At 43.5% G+C, this 17,479-nt stretch overlaps 1 protein-coding gene across 1 annotated transcript in view; it reads right to left on the bottom strand.

Moving 5' to 3' along the window:
• Positions 1 to 308: 308 nt before the first annotated feature.
• The window catches only part of MRC1 (mannose receptor C-type 1), a 119,867-nt gene continuing 102,696 nt past the window's right edge, over positions 309 to 17,479 (bottom strand). Inside the window, exons 25-30 of the mRNA XM_066585643.1 lie at positions 17,131 to 17,296; positions 10,201 to 10,350; positions 7,369 to 7,485; positions 6,168 to 6,335; positions 5,223 to 5,258; positions 309 to 1,769 (exon numbers count right to left, since the gene is read on the bottom strand). Coding sequence (XP_066441740.1) covers positions 1,528 to 1,769; positions 5,223 to 5,258; positions 6,168 to 6,335; positions 7,369 to 7,485; positions 10,201 to 10,350; positions 17,131 to 17,296 — 879 coding nt within the window. The 3' untranslated portion in view covers positions 309 to 1,527. The remainder of the gene's footprint in view (positions 1,770 to 5,222; positions 5,259 to 6,167; positions 6,336 to 7,368; positions 7,486 to 10,200; positions 10,351 to 17,130; positions 17,297 to 17,479) is intronic.

Raw genomic sequence — 17,479 nt, 5'->3', positions numbered from 1 at the left:
ATAGAGGAACGTAGCTAGAATTGCTGGGTTATGACACAAACCTCCAAATAAAAGTAATGGAAGAACCAATTTGGCAGAAGGAATTTATTGGACAAAATTATAAGCCAGCAAAAAATGTGTTCCGAGGACAAAGCCTCTTCCTCAGTTTGACTGGCTGATGGGTCAACGGTAGCTGTGAGAGGATGCTTGGTTATGCATAGGGACTCAACAAAAAGACACCACTGCTGCAGGGGATGCACCGGGGGACAGAGATTATTTTATATATATATATATATATATATATATATATATATATATATATATATATATATATATATATATATATATATATAATCAGTATCTCTGCATCTATCATCTGCAGCCCTGAGATATAGTAGCACAGAAAACCTCATAGATTAACTCTAAAGGTTTACGTAACCTCATAGATTAACTTTAACTCTAATACCTCTAAAGGTCCTCCTTTGAAGTGATACTGTAACTGACCTCTTTCTACAGCTTTTAAGAAATGTCCAATAGATTCAGATTTTTCAGTTTTACGATATCAATAGAATCCAAAATTACTAAATGTAAATAAAATTGAAAGAAGCAGGAACTCAAAGACTAACTAGTTTTCCCTGTAAGTGGGCAGGAGAAACAGGACTCTCAGGCTTTCTTTAAGAATGGGTGGAGGTAGACCTCACAGACTCTCTATGAGTAGGCAGGATAATTTATGCAGCTTTATAAAAAATCAAGTGATAGAAAACTATACATATAATCAGGGGCATAACTAAAGGCTCAGGGGCCCTGATGCAAAAGGTGAGCTGCCCCCCCTCTATCTGTATCTGTACCCGTACCCATACCTAAACCATGCTGCACAGAGACATAACTTGAAGCTTCTTGGCCCCAATGCAAAACCTGTAACAGGGCCCCAACTATAATGCTTTATTCATAGTACTGGGCTGCCTGGATGGAGAAGAGAGGCCTTATGGGCCCCCTAAGGCTCCTGGGCCCGGGTGCAAACGCATCCCCTGCATCCTCCATAGTTACGCCCCTGTATATAATTATATATATATGAAATCCTCATCTTCCCCTCTATCATCTGCAGCCCTGAGATGCAATAGCACAGGAAGCCTCATAGATTAGCTTTAACTCTAATACTTCTGGTCCTCCTTTGAAGTAAGACTGTTGTTGCTTTTTTCTACAGCTTTTAGGACCTGTCCAATATATTCAGAACAACTTAAGTCGGCTCCATACTATAAGGTATACGTCTGCCTATCAGATGCCATAAAGTGTGAATAGTGGTTCAGCCAATAGGACGGCTGCTACTGGCGAGAGTCATTTTTGGTTTACCAGTTTGTTAGGACATTCATCCCATAAATGTTTTCTATCTGTCACATACTGTAAAATTGTAAGACAACCCTGTATGGCGGAACTCCTGAATCAGCCTTATTATTGTGGATGGGTTCTTCTTGACACTGGACTAATATTGGGACTTACACCTCAACAGAGTCTTTCATTTGTAGATTCCGTATCAGATTTTAGGAGGAATTAAGAAATGGCACGTTCGTTTTGCTCAATATTTTCTACTAAGACGTTTGTATCGTGTGACGAGGGCGCGCGGTTACCATCGAAGTATAACGAATTGTTGAAGCTGGTGTCTGGTTGTGGCTTGTTCTGTTTCCTCCTATATAGATAGTAGACTGCTATGGTGGTGGCAGCAATGATGAATATCACCAGAAAAACCACGCCTCCGGTTAGGCCATGGGAGGGCTTGTCTGCTTTGTTTTCCGCTATTAAGAAAAAAATGAGAAAAGATAAGCCTTGTAATAGTCCACAATATACGCATATATACATATGACATCCAACTCTATACATTGGGAATACAAGTATCCTCCAAGTGTCCTCAGTATATCTGGTCACATCCAAGGTCAGATGACATCTGTGCTCAGGGTTTCCGTTTTCTTGCTCCATCCCTGCATTCTATGATGAAAACAAGCAGCACAGGAACAGACCCCACTTACTAAAATCTGGTCTCTTTGGTTTCCATCCTGCACCCCAGCATGCTGCATTATTTTATCTGAGGTTTTTGGACAGATATGCACAGGAGACCCCAAACAAAGCCTAAGATGCAGATGTGAACAGAGCCTAACCATAGATATGTACAGCGTATGGCTATACACAGGGACAATTTGTTTTTCCTCTATCACAACATGAACCCTTTAAGTAAGGTGACCAGACATCCCGATTTAGGTGGGACAGTCCCGCATGGGGACTGTGTGTCCGGATTTCCCCCAGTACCCCAGCGGGACACCCATTTGTCCTGCTTTTGGAATGTCTGGTCACCATTTAAGTGATTACTAGCCTGGATACCCCAGCTCCCTGGCTGGTAATCACTCAGCTGCACTGCGGCCGGATGTACACACTGATGGCAGTGTGTGCATCTGGGATCTTTGCCTCCTCTTCCCCTGACCTCTCCTCTTTGGTTCCGCAAGAGGAAAAGAGAAGGGAGGAGGTGATGCTACAGTTGCACACACCTGCCTGCAGCAGTACTGTGAAAGGAGCGGCAGCAATCTGAAGACCAGGGAGAGGGTGAGTATATGGGTTTGAGGGGGGGCTCTGTTAGTACTGGAGCTACTGTGGGGATCACTATTACTATTGAGTTCACTGGAGGGGTCACTATTACTACTGAAGCTGCTGTGGGGGTCACTATTACTGCTTAGGTCCCTGCGGGGGTCACTATAAGTACTGGGGCAACTGTGGGGGTCAATAATTCTACTGAGGCCACTGTGGGGATCACGATTACTACTTGGGCTACTGTGGGGGACACTATTACTACAGAGGCCACTGTGGGGGTCACTATTACTACTGAGGCCACTGGAGGGGTCATAATTACGACTGGGGCTACTGTGGGGGTCACTATTACTATTGAAGCCACTGGAGGGGTCACTATTACTACTGAAGCACCTGTGAAGGACACTATTACTACTTAAGCAACTGTAGAGGACAATATTACTACTGAGGCCACTGTGGGGGACACTATTACGACTAAGGCCACTGCAGGAGTCACAATTACCACTGGGGCTACTGTGGGGACACTACCACTACTGGGGCCACTGCAGGGGTCACTATTACTACTGAGGCCACTGTGGGGGTCACTATTACTACTGGGACCACTGTGGGGGTCACTATTACCACTGAGGTCACTGTGGGTGTCACTATTACTATTAGGGTCAATATCGGGGACACAATTACTACTGTGGTTACTGTGGGAGTCACTATTACTATTGAGGCCACTGTGGAGGTCACTATTACTACTGGGGATGATATAGGGGACACTATTGCTACTGAGGCCACTGTGGGGGTCACTATTACTATTAAGGCCACTGTGAGGGTCACTATTACTACTGATGCCACTGTGGGGGTCACTAATACTACTGGGGCCACTATAGGGGTCACTCTTACTATTGTGGTCAATATCGGAGATACTGTTACTACTGAGACCACTGTGGGGGTCACTATTACCACTAAGCACACACTGTATGTGGCAGCATACTGTAAGCTGACTTAGGGTATGTTTACACATAGTCAAAATTTCCGCTGAAAGTTCTCCAGCTGCCACCGCTCCCCGGCTTCTGGCTCCCAGCAGCCTCTAGTGGCCTCACCTGACCAGCAGCACTGTACCAGACCAGGCCACTGGGAATTGGAAGCCGAGGAGCGCTGACAGCGGGAAGCCTATGGAGGAGGTGAGTGGGAGCGCCGCATAATATGAAATCAGCTGCGGGTACGGATTTTGTCTGGTTTTGGATGCGGAAATGCTGAAGAATTTGCTCTCTGTCTTTTTTGAAACAGCCCTGTACATTTTATAATGATGGAGGTAAAATCCTACGTCATGATAAGCCCCGACCCCTGACCACACCCCTTTGTCCTGCTTTGACCTTGGAAAAATCTGGTCACCTTACTTTAAGCATAGGGCAAAAATACATTAGTCTTGGGATCCCTGGTAACAGCACCAACTTCAACTATTTCCAAGTTAAAAAGGTTGTATCCACAGGATAGAGGATAACTTGCTGATTAGTGGGGGTCTCACTGTGGAGACTCCCACTGATCTTCAGAATGGAACTCGCATGTCTCGCTCCCCTTTTATTACGGGAATTGCTCCTCACCCCATGGTGACGTCCCTGACCAGTGCATAGTCATCGCTCCAATCATTTCAATAGAGCCGACGGAAATGCCCCAGTAGGTGCCGCTCAGCTATCTCTGCAGTCCAATTGAAAGTGAATGGAGCGCCAGTGCACTTATGAAACCAGCGCTGCATTCAGACTTCTACTCTCTGTTGGTGGTGCATTAACCAAGCAGTGATGGTGGACAGGGGACAAAGGACCCCCGTTCTCTAGATCAGCAGGAGTCTCAGTACTGAGAATTTGTAATTGTGGTACAACCTCTTTAAAAAATAATAAAAAGCTATACTCACCTGTCACATGCCTCTTCCACTCCGGTCTCCACTGACCTTCGGGCTCAGCAGACGCATGCCTGTTGAAGCTTGTGACTGTTGCAGCTAATCATTGGTTTGAGTACCTGTTGTGGCCAGTGACTGACTGCAGTGGTTATGTACTTAGACATACGACTACTTGAGCTAGATGAGCCTGGATTAGGTGAGCATGAGGTTTTTTTTGCAACAAAAAAAGCTTGGAAATGGAGGGGTGTGAGGTTAATACTAGAGATGAGCGAGTATGCTCACTAAGGCACATTACTCGAGCGAGTAGTGCCTTAGCTGAGTATCTCCCCGCTCGTCTCTAAAGATTTGGGGGCCGGCGCCGGTGACAGGTGAGTTGCGGCGAGGAGCAGGGGGGAGCAGGGGGGAGTGGGGGGGGGGGGGGGGGAGAGGGACAGAGAGATCTCCCCTCCGTTCCTCCCCGCTCTCTCCGCCCCTGAATCTTTAGAGACGAGCGGAGAGATACTCGGCTAAGCCACTACTCGATTGAGTAATGTGCCTTAGCGAGTATACTCGCTCATCTCTAGTTAGTACAGATGTACTGGGCCCACTGAGGTATTAAAATGGCCCTGTATCAGTGTAATATATAGTTTAAAGACAACACTTCAGACTTTTAATCACCAGCCCAAGGTCAGTGTGGACTTTAAAGAAGCACCAAAACCTGCAGAATTGGAATGAAGCCCTGTATAATACGAACTGTAAATAAGTTAAAAATAAGCTGCTGTGTAAATAATTGCAGAATATACCATACCTGGTTTCTCCAAGGGCTTGTCTGTAGGCAGCGGAGCTGTAAACACAAAACGTAACATATTACGAGTTTGATAATTCAGTGTTGTACATATAGTGCAGTGGCCAAGAGTTAGGGACCCTCTGGTTCTGTGCTGGTCCACCACATATGGGTTTGTCTTTGTGTTTCTGCGTTTGGTGTCACTAATCTTGGTGGTGTCCGCGTGTTTGTCTCCCGAACCTGCTCTATGTGATGTGATTGGTAGAGAGGTTGGGGGCGGAGTTAGAGAGAAGTAGAGAGAAGATGTATTCGGAGGAGGAGGACATGTGAGCAGGAGTCTGAGGTTCTGATGCTTCCGTCTGGGCTAAGCCCGGACTCATCTCATTGAGCTATGAGATGTATGCCCTCTGGGGACCTGAAGCGGGATTCAGATCCTGGAGTAGGAGTCAATTTCAGGGATGCTCTTACAAGAATCTTACATCAGATAAATGTGTCGGAAGGTTATGAGAGGAGAAGGTGTCAGTAGTATTGTACCTAAGACTGTTGCAGTGTTTTACTTGGAAAATCAAAGTTTGAAACACCCAAGTAAAAAGCCATGTGCCTCTGGTTTTCAAACCTACACTTTGACTGTGGACTCTTTATTCGGTTTCGATGATTCGTTTCTGGAAAGGGGCACTGGCGTCACGTGAACAGATAAGTTATTATTTCTCTGTTAGCATGGCTGCTAACTTTTACTCTTGCACACTGCTGGGCCAGACCACATTTTGCGATGTGATGAGAGGAGGCGGTAGAGCCATCGTGACCCACCATCGTTTTCCCCACTATCTCCCCCACCAAAGGTCTGACCCCGTCCGCTGCTATAGTGTCAGAAGAACAGATAGCTAACCAAATACAAGAAGAAATATAAACTAAAAGGATACAGTAATTGTTTATGACAACATTTATGAGAACAGGACCGAGGTTACTTACTTTTTAACTTCTTACATATATAGCCTTTATAGGAGGAGCAGTAAATGTTATTCCATGTCCCGACTGTGGCGTACATTTCCACGCAGTCCTCATCTGAGTGTTCAGAGGGTTCTCCAGTATTCCAGTTCACAAAGTCCAAGGGCGTATTGTCAAGCCAAAGCCATTTTTCTAGTAATAAACACAAAAAAATTTCTAGAAGAGGCAAAAGTATTTTGGATTGATGCTCCAATTAGCTGAGAGCTGTCTCATTATGTACAGGTTTTCAGTAATCCCTACATGAAAATAAAGTTATCACAAAGTATCCCCCTCAGCTGGGATCCCCAATGATGAGTTGTATTCTGTGGGGAAACCAAGCAGTACGTGTCTAATTTCCCTGCAGCGCCACCACAGGAGAAATGAAGCATTACACAGTGCCCATTCAAATCAATGAGCTGTTTGTGTAATGCAGGACAAGGCAAGCCCCCCTGAGTGAAAAACTATTTTGTAACTGCTCTCCAACCCCCTCTATTAACATGGGAATATGTTACGGAAGTGGCTTTTTGAAACCAGACAAGCCTATTAGAGAGAATGGTGCCACATAAAAGCGCTACACTGGGGCCCATAGACTGCCTACTACCTTGTAATATAGTGCCAAAGGCACTCCATGTGCCAATGTACAGGCTTGTTGTATATTGTTTTGCCTTTTGCCTGAGGCTTTAGAGGGGTTGTACCAAAATAGAACTTCTGGGACCCCCACGATCTTGAGAATGGGGGTCCTGTGTCCCCTGTCCTCCTCACTGTGAGTTACTGCACCCCCCCAGCAGTGAGGAGGAGACTGAATGGAGTGCTGGCCGCTCATGTATTTCCATCAGCTGCATTGAAATGAATGGAGCGCTGACCATACATACTCGGCCAACACTCCATTCACATTGACATCACTGCGGGGAAAAAAGCAACTCACGCAGCGGCTGCAGAAGTCCTGTTCTGGAGATCGTCTGGGGTCTCAGCAGTGAGACCCTCACTGATCAGCAAGTTCTACTCTATCCTCTGGATATACCGTGGATGGGGAATAACTTGCAATTTTAGTACAACCCCTTTATTTTTCCTTATTTTACTAAAATAACTTTTTCCTTTTAGGGATAGAGAGGAGAGATAAGATAAAGGTCTGGAAGAAGCCAAACTGATTGTCATTATTGACATAGCAAGGACCTCAATACTATACCTTCCACATTCCTGTACATCCCAAGCCAAAAAGACTTCACTCTGTCAGCCAGATGCTCAATATGATGGAAGAGGAAATCTGATTCAATCGAATCTTCAATTGACACTAGATTGGCACCTGTAGGATTCAAAGGATGTTGATATAAAACGCAGAAATATAATCTAGTTTGCATGAATCTCTCCATATATTGTACAGTAATGCTGTGTTAAGGTGTAGCAGGGTGGTAAGCTACCTCTGCTACAGTTAGTGTAAAGCCAGCCCTGTTAACGTTAATGAACAGACTGCTATATTAAAGTTGGCCACTATGCAGAGCTCCAATACAGGCAATGACTATGGTCAATAGAAGTCAATGGATCTATTGTATTCTATGGACATTGTGGAGCATGCTCCATAGGTATGTGCTAGAAACTTCCAGAAGACTTTGAGAAGCTATCTAAGCAGGCTGATGAGAGCAGTAGTTGTTGTTGCTGTTGAAGAGTTCAGGGGTAACCGTTGCTGTGAATTATTGAAGAAGAGAACTGCTGCTGTCACCAAACACCTCTACTTCGACAAGCTGCTAGATAGCCCAACCTCAGGAGCCATTTGCCGGCCAGAGGTGGAGACTCTCAGTGAATATCCATGAAGGTATTAATCAGGTTGAGACCCCCACTGCTACGAAGCCTGTGTGGAGGACCACTTGAGCTATTTGGCATCTGAAATAAAGCTGAAAGACATGTAGGAGACCGGTCCCTGACTAGCTGGTGTGCACACACTAATAGGAACAATTACTTGATGGACTGTATGGCTCACAAGACCTTGATTACTCTGGACTGAGATGGGTTAGAGGAGTGTCTCTCCCAAAGGACTGTGTCTAACATACCAATAGAACTGTTATTTGTGGCCACTAAATTGTGGATTTTGTGGTAATTTAAAAGTTATGGTGATATATTTGAGTCTTTTGATGTATTAGTTTGTTTGTGCATACAGTACCCAGTGTTAATGTGAAGGTATTGCTGAGTCTAGGGTTATGGCCTATTTACACGGGATGCTCAGAGTTGTGCAGATTGCCATGCTCCCGGGGAATCTGAACGATAGTTGTCCTGTGTAAATGCATGCAGAGACTGAAGGACCGGACGAGAGTTGTTCAGTCGTTCAGTATCTGCATGCAAAAAACTGAACAACTAGTCATACAGCGTAAACAGCAGTCGTTCTGATCTGCTCAACTGTCTGCTTATAATGAATGGAGGCAGGCAGGGGGTGGAGCGCTTCCTAGCGGCCCTGCCTCCATGCTGCCCATGCTCTGAGCGATGCCAGTGATACTCGCTTCCCAGTGGCAGCACAAGAGCAAGTATCACAGGGAAAAGCTGTCAGGTATCATTTACCTGACAGCTCGTCCCGTGTAAACGGGGTTTTAGACAGAAGTACCAATAGCTGGTAGCCAATAGGCAGTTATAATTAGCCATACTATTATAAGAATTTGCCCATGTAAAAGGACCCTTATATATTAAATGCTCTGCTGCTGATCCAGATCTACATAAAACAGCAATGACACTCAAAAGTTAAGGGCCTTTTACAAAGACGGATATTCTGCCCATCTGTTGCAGGAGATGGTGCGCACCTTTCAGGATATGATGGAGCCGACGGAACTACCAAAAATATACAAGGTTTATGTAAGAAAACAGAAATGTAAATAGTCCGGTATGAGAATGACTAAACAATATGACTCTGGCCCCAAGGGTTCTTAATGCTCTCTGCAGTAACTCCGATCTTACCACAAGCAATGAGATAACAAAATCTGGGAAGAACAGTATTAATGACCCCCTGTGACAGTAAATTATGTCACTCTGAAATGCAGTTCACATGAAACAATCCACAGGCTAAGGAAGGTCATCACTTCACTACTAGCAAGGCGATGTAACTAAACACAGCGGGATTACCCCAAGGACTCGCAATGGTGTATTGCATTTAATCTCTGTCCGCAATATGTGAGTACTGTCCCTTTACGTGTTAACTAGTGCAGCGTTTATCCTTATATAGTAGGCCTGCTGTAACTGCTCTAGTACGTATGAGCGTGCTCATCCCATATTTATAAGAGGGCCGATCTCACCTACAGTTTGTAGATTGCAAGGGAAAAGAAGCACTGTTCTGTTGTTGTCCAGTCAATCTCCGCTAGCTAAGTCCATGACCACCAGGCTCCATGCATTGGCACCCACGCTATCTGCCCTACCTGCCAACTATGTCACCTTCTCTGCTCCATGGCAACAGATCGCTCCAAGCAACTCCCGTTGCCTCTCTCACTCAGATACTGAGTTCCTCAGTTCTCTGGCACAATGTGCCTTGCTCTGATAGTCAGGACCCTGCAGAAAATGGTGTCTCTTGGATGGCATCTCCAGCACTCAGCACTAACAACCACGCTCTCTGGCGCAGTTACAGACCCTCTTATAGTCCTGATGTCATCCTCTTCTGACGTTCTCAATAGACAGGTTCAACAATACATTGCAACATTTTGGTGAATTTGGTGCAGATTTGACCCATCTCTGTCCATTGCCCAGGCAGCCCTTTAACCCTTTCAGGCTAACAAGCTTTGATCGGCCATATGACATGTCAATGAGTGCTCACACAGACTGATAATCAGGAGAAGGAACATTCATATGACGGTTAGCAGTCAATCACTGTCCTATGGGAAAGGGATAAAATACGATATGAACTTATGTAATTCTCGAATTGCTAGTCCTGTAAGTTAAGACCATAGTCCTATGTAATTGGTTCCAAAAGCTGCCAAAATGTCAACTCAAAATGACAAAGTGAAGATTATGCGTATGAGTGCATAAAGTAAGTATTCCTAGAACTCACCGTTCCGGAGACATTCCATGGATGATTGAGCCCAGTTTCTAGTGAAGGATGATTCGATTAAATAGCAATGGCCACGGAAGGGTAACCAGGTCTTTCCACTTGATTCTGGGCAGGTTCCAGGTTTTTGAGGTGGCTCAGTGGGAGCGATCACTTTGAAATGAAGGGAAATGTTCAATAGAATTAATCATGTGTTCCATCAAAAGCACAATTGTACTGTGTGTAAATATAACGTCTACATTTTATATTAGAGGCTTCTTTGTCTGCGACAGGCTGAACCAACCCATCTTGGAAGGACATGTTCTAAAAGTTACTTTAGGCCGACCTTTAACCCCATAGTAACGCAGCCTGTTTTGGCCCGACAGATGCAGCAATTTTTGGGGATTTTCATCTTCACTTTTTAAAAGCCATAACTTTTTTATTTTTCTGGCGACACGGCCGTATGAAGGCTTGTTGTTTGCCTGGGGAGCTCTCGTTTTTACTGGTACACAGAACACAAAACTTTTAATACATTTTTTTGAAGTGCAGGGAGAAAAAAAGACCCCAATTCTCCATTGTTTTTTCGTTTTTTTTACAGTATGATTCATGCGGCATAAATGACTTGATACATTTTTTTCTGCAGGTTAGTACGATTGTGACAATACCAAAATTATATATATTTTTAGGTTCTTACCCTTTTGCACAATAAAAACCCTGTTTTTAAATTATTATTTTTCTTTGTACTGCCGCATTTAATGTCTAATAACTAGACTTGAGCGAACATACTCGCTAAGGACAATTACTCAATCGAGCATTGTCCTTAGCGAGTACCTGCCGGCTCGGAAGAAAAGGTTCGTCTGCTGGTGCGGGTGACAGGTGGGTTGCGGCAGTGAGCAGGGGGGAGTGGGGGGGGGGGGGGGGAGGGGAGAGAGGGTGAGAGAGATCTCCCCTCCGTTCCTCCCCGCTCTCCCCCATCGCTCCCCGCCCACCGCCGGCAGGCGAACCTTATCTTCCTAGCGGGCAGGTACTCACTAAGGGCAATGCTCGATCAAGTAATTGTCCTTAGCAAATATGCTTGCTCATCTCTACTAATAACTTTGTTTATTTTTCCATCAACGGAGCTCTGTGGGCACTTGGTTTTTTGTGCCAAGCTGTAATTTTTATTGATACCACTTTGATCACTTTTATTGCAGTTTTTGGGAAGCAAAAGGTACAAAATAAGCATTTTGCTCAGTTTTTTTTTTTTCTTACACTTTTTGCCGTGCAGAATAGATAGATGCTCAATTTATTGTACAGGTTGTTACAGACGTGGCAATACCAAATGTATGTTTTTTTTGTTTTTTAAAAGAGGGAAAGTGGGCAAAAAAGGTAGTTTTTACTATTATTTTACTACGCTGTTTTTAATACATATTTTGTATATCCCGTGAGGGAATTTGACCCCGTGATCGTATGATCGCTATGATAATGCATTATCGCACTATTGCTAGCGATCTAATGTGTGATTGTTCTCAGTGAGAGAAACCAAGTGATCTTGTAGATATGATACCTTGTTATGGCTAACAAAAATGCATGATGTTACAGCAAGCAAGCTCTAGGGGATATGTCGCCCCCTTTGTCAGGCTATTGAATGAAACTAGTTTGGATGGCACATAATTATAACATACAGATGCAGAGGGGAGGGGGACACATTGCTATTGATCTAAACAAATGTTCACACAGAAATTTGAGGCTGTTTTGCACTCAGAACTTAAAACAACAGAAAAACAGAGCTAAGACATATATCATAAATCAGTCCACTGAGCTCAGGACAGTTTTATGATGTGTCTTATCTCTCCTTCAACCTGCACATGGAAGGAGATGCAGCACCACCTAGTGGATGGAAGCATTGCTACATGTAAAGTTCTGAATTTTTATGAAATTTTAAAACAACAAAAAAGAAAAAGAAAAAAAAAAAATATTATGATTCGGAGGAGGACATCCCTCTTGACCTCCTTCAGACCTTTCATATTTTCCACTTATGCAAAATCCTTGACTGAGGTTCAATCCATTCTTGAGGGTATCAAACATGACCATAAACTGGTGCATTCCTTTCTGTCTGAATCTCCTGACCTCTTTTTCCTCAGATGGTCATGTGATCTCAGTTCTAACCAACTCAAATTTAGAGCTAATGCCCACAGCTGGATTTCTGCCATGTTGTACGCGGCATTGCCCTGCAGCTATTAGGTTCTATTGAACTTAATAGGACAATGTTCACACTGTGGAATTCCACCGCAGAATTTCGCAGCATGAAATAAACCGCAGTATGTTCTAAATGCCGCGGGAATGTGCGCGGCCAGCTTCTATTGTAGTCAATGGAAGCCGGCCTTCACGCTATACTTCCACTGTAGCACAGCGGAATTATCGCATGAAAATGCGTCCCCGCCCATCGCCGGCTGCATCATCTGACACTGCCGGCGAGTCATGCGTTGTACTGCGCACGCACGTCGGCCTTCAATGCAGGACACGTACGGCGAATCAGGAGTGGTAAGAAGGGGAGGTTTTGGGGGGGGGGGGGCGCCATGGCGGACTCCACTGCGACATTCTGCTGTCGGAGTCCGTCACGGTCGTGGGCATTAACCCCTACTTGGGGTTGTGGATTCATTTTCTAATCAGATTGTTAGCTTGTTTGATTCTGTTACATGGATCTACCACAAAAGCTGCCTTCAGGAGAACACAAGCACTTCTGTCACAGTTACTGATGATGATCAGACAGCTCCTGTCACACAGTTATATTAGAGGAGATCACAGCTCTAAACCATATCTGTTATGCCATGGGTTGCCATATTCATGAGGAAAACAGAAATCATCAGCACCTATGATGTGTCACTGTGTGTTACAGTATGCAAAAGCGTATTACTGTGTACATATAGATAAAAATGAACAAGTGTATGTGAAAATGTATTCAGGAGTTTGGGATATTTTCTAACCCTTTAAGGGTATGTTCACATCTAGTATTTTTTGATGTTCATCCACTACAAAACCTGCAGCATATTTAGTGCTGTGGTGTTTGTCCAGATCTGCACCAAAAACAGTATCAAAAGTGGCATCATTTGATGTGGATTCTGGCCGCAGTTCCACAGTAAAGTTCACCCTTTCAATTTAAGAGGGGAAGTCTGCTGTGGTTCTGCAGCAAACTTCATGACAAGATGTGCACCAATGGTGCTGATTTTGATGCAGACTTTGCTGCTGAATTTTATGCAGATTCTGTCCCATTTTCACAGCTTGTGAACGTACCCTAAGGGCAGACTCACACGGGCGCACAATATGCAGAGAATAGAGCCCATTGATGTCAATAGCTTCATTCTCATTTTACGTTTTTGCATGCACATTCCACGAGCTCAAAAAAAATGCAGCATGCTCCTTTTTTATGCACATTTGCACACCAAAGACCCCATAGAATCCTATGGGAGGTGTGCGGAAACGTGCACCCAATACCGTCACAATTCTGCGGGGAAAAGTACACATTTGGAACTAATTAGGCTAAATAGCCTTTTAAATTGGGGCGTGACTGTGTCCCGTGCCTATGTGAAATGGCCCTGCAAGTACAGTAACATGCACAAAAAAGCATGCAAAAGCACCTAGTGTATGGCGCTAATATGCTGTGCTACCATGTGCTATTTTGCTTATACGCTTGTGTGAGTCTGCCCTTAGGCACTGTTCACATCTGTGTCGGAGGCTCTGTTTGGGGTCTCCGGTGCAGATCTAGCTCAAAATGATAGACTATAGCACAGCAAGCTACACTATTTTCTCCAATAGAATGGCGCGTTGCAAGACAGAAGTCTGCTGGACCCCATTCTAGTCAGGTGGGGTCTGTTGGGCACCGTCTATGTCAGTTAAGGGCCGGGTTCAGCAATTCAGTTATTTTTGTTGCTCAGTTCCTATGATGGAGCTGAACATTAGACATTACAGTGCAAGTATGAACCCAATTCAACTTTGGCTAGATTCACACCCCATCAAATACATCCAGATATACTGGAAAAAAGAAGACAGTGGGGATTTATTAACTGTTTAAACGAAAGGCGGTCTTTGTTGCCCGTAACAACCAATTGCAGCTCAGCTTTCATTTCTTTTATAGTGCTCTTTGAAAATGAAAGCTGTGCTGTAATTGGGTGCTATAGGCAACAAAAATAATTTTTTTAGACAGCTTCATAAATCTCCATATGCATGTTGACTTTATGCTGTTTTAGATGTGGCCATGCTTTCTTTTGTTATTGTCTTTTTTCCCTGTCAGTTAATATATTATTTTTGACAGACAAACATAAGCTCAATTCTAGTGCCATGTCTGTGTAATAAAAGCCTGGTTTTAATACTATACCTATGTAGTACGCTTGGTTCTGGTACCCTATCTATGAAGTGAGCTTGGTTATGGTACCGTATATATATAGTAAGCTTGGTTCTAGCATTGCATCCATGTGGTAAGCTTGGTTCTGTTACTGTATATATATGTTGTCAGAACATTTCAAAACTTTAGATTGGTGGGGAAATCCTAAACTTCATACAGACCCAGGCTCATGGTAGACTTAACCCGTCCCTGCTGATATGTATCAAAAAGGGGGCTGCACTGAATGTAAGTGACTGAAATACACAGAGGAGACCTCCAGAGTGTCACAGGCAATCAGGTGAAGTGAGCAGGCTGGAGTGGCCCTTTAAGGCATTTGAGAACAAAAAACATATATGTTAAATGTGTTGAAATGTACAGATTTATATCTCCTATTGACTGAAATGTACAACTCCAATTCCAAAAAAGTTGAGATTCTGTGTAAAAGAATGCAAGGAGTTGGAAATCTCATATTTTATTCACAACAGAACCTGGAACACATATCAGAAGTTGAAGAGGAGCCATTTTTCAATTTCATTTAAAATAAATTAACCAATTTAGAAATTGTTGGCAGCAACACATCTCAGAAAAGTTGCGGCCGGGGTAACAAAAGCCTGGAAAATAAGTGATGCTAATGAAAAATAGCTAGAGGGTAAATTCTCTACTAAGTCACATGACTGTATATAAAAAGAGTATGTTAGAAAGGCCGAGTCTCTCAGAAGCTGCGATGGTCAAAGGTCACCAATTTGTGAAAAACTGCATCTAAAAATTGTGGAACAATTTCAGAAAAGTGTTCCTCAAAGCAAAATTGTGAAGACTTTGAATATCCCACCATCTACAGTATATAATATCATCAAAAGATTCAGAGAATGTGGAGAAATTCATGTTCACAAGGGACAAGATCATTATTGATTACTTGAGATCTGCCGGCCCTCAGGCGTCACTGCATTAAAAACAGGCATGATTCTGTAATGTAAATCACTGCATGGGCTCAGGAATACTTCTAGAAATCGTTGTCTATGAACACAGTTCTCTGTGCAATCCATAAGTGCAAGTTAAAGTGGTATCATGCAAAGAAGCCGTATACCAACACAACCTGCCTGCGTCTTCTCTGGTAAAAGCTCATTTAAAATGGACTGAGGGAGAATGGAAAACAGTTCTCTGGTCAGAGAAATCAAAATGTGAAATTCTCTTTGGAAACCACAGATGTCGTGTCCTGCGGACTTGAGGAGAAGGACCATCCAGCCTGTGATCAGCACACAGTTCAAAGGCCTCCATCTCTGATGGTATGGGGTGCATTAGTGCCTATGGCACGGGCAGCTTACACATCCTGAGAGGCACTATCAATGCTGAGAGGTTGTAGAACAATATATGCTCCTATCCAGAGAATGTCTCTTTCAGGGAAGGCCTTCCATATTTCAGTAAGACAATGCTAAACCACATACTGCATCCATCACAACAGCATGGCTTCTCAGAAGAAGAGTCCGGGGGCTGATCCAGCCGTCTGCAGTCCAGACCGTCCACCAATAGAAAATATTTGGTGCATTATGAAATGAAAAATCTGGCAAAATCACCGAGGACTGCGGAGCAGCTAGAACCCTACATCAGGCAAGAATGGGACAACATTCCAAAAACTCCAACAATTGGTCTCCTCACTTCTGAGACATTTACAGACTTTGTATAAAGAAGAGGGGATGCCACACAATGGTGGGCACGGCCCGGCCCCAACGTTTGTGAGATGTGTTATTTTTTTTAAAGAAGTGAAGATATGTTTCCCCTTCACCTTCTGATATTTATTCTATGTTCTATTGTGAATCAAATATGGTTAAATGAGATTTCCAAATCAGTGCATTCTTTTTTTTCATTTCATACTTTTTTAGACTTAAAATGTAAAAAACATATAATTTGAGCATATTTTTTGTTGGACAAAATAAAATCTGGTATACAGTGCTTTTCTATCTCCTAAAAAAGGTACACACATGCAAGCGAGGGCAAGTGTACTCAAAGATTTGCACTTTTCAACCACATTAGACCAACTATAGTCTATGGGTATGTTGAGCAATAAGCTTAATACATTTTTCTGTATTAAAACACATACATTTCATGGATGAATAGAATGTGATGTGAATAGCCACTTAACCTCATGACTATTTTAAAGGGGTTGTCCGCTTGTAAACTATTGATGTCCTATCTTTTGGATAAATCATCAGTGAAAGATTGACAGGGGTTTGTTGCCCAGGCCCCCTGACGATGCACTCCTGAATTATGCCAACAGCTCCATTCTTTTACTGCAGTGGCCTGACTTGGTATTGCAGGCCAAGTACGCACTGAAATGCATGGGAACTTTACCTGCACTACGAAGCTTGGTCACTGCAGTGGGAAGTGAGCGGTCTGTTGCTTGCAGAAATCAGCTCACTGGCCTGGCAAACAGTTGATTGGTGGGGTCTCAGGCAGAGGACCCCCATCAATCTACTGCTGATGATTTCTCCTGAAGATAGGCCATAAATAGTTTAGAACCCGACAACCTTTTAAAGGTTAAGTTCTGGGAAAACCCAAGTTCCTCAATGTTCTCATTTGTAAGGAACGCTCCATCGTACCATTTGTCTGTTTGCAGATTGAGCTATAATTCTCATCACAAGACGATGTCTTCCATTGTCCGTTGATGTCTATATAAACACAGGAAGCTTTCTTCTTTGGTTCTCCTGCAGCCCATTTTGTGTAGCGAAGCTTCCAGTTATCAATCCAGCGGTACATATTACTAGTCTGGAACAAATTCAGTAGATTTGTGTTATTACAAACGGTTATTGATGGATGGAAAATACATGAAACGTTAAAGAGGTTTTCTGAGACTTAAAAAAAATGTCCAAACTTGGAATTGTGTAAACTAAAGAAAACCGTTATACTCACCAGTTCCAGCGGCTCCCCATCCACAGCTGAAGGTCTTAT

Source organism: Eleutherodactylus coqui, chromosome 12, assembly GCF_035609145.1.
Source record: "Eleutherodactylus coqui strain aEleCoq1 chromosome 12, aEleCoq1.hap1, whole genome shotgun sequence".
In the NCBI taxonomy this organism is placed as follows: Eukaryota; Metazoa; Chordata; class Amphibia; order Anura; family Eleutherodactylidae; genus Eleutherodactylus; species Eleutherodactylus coqui.
This window is presented reverse-complemented; position numbering and strand designations above follow the sequence as displayed.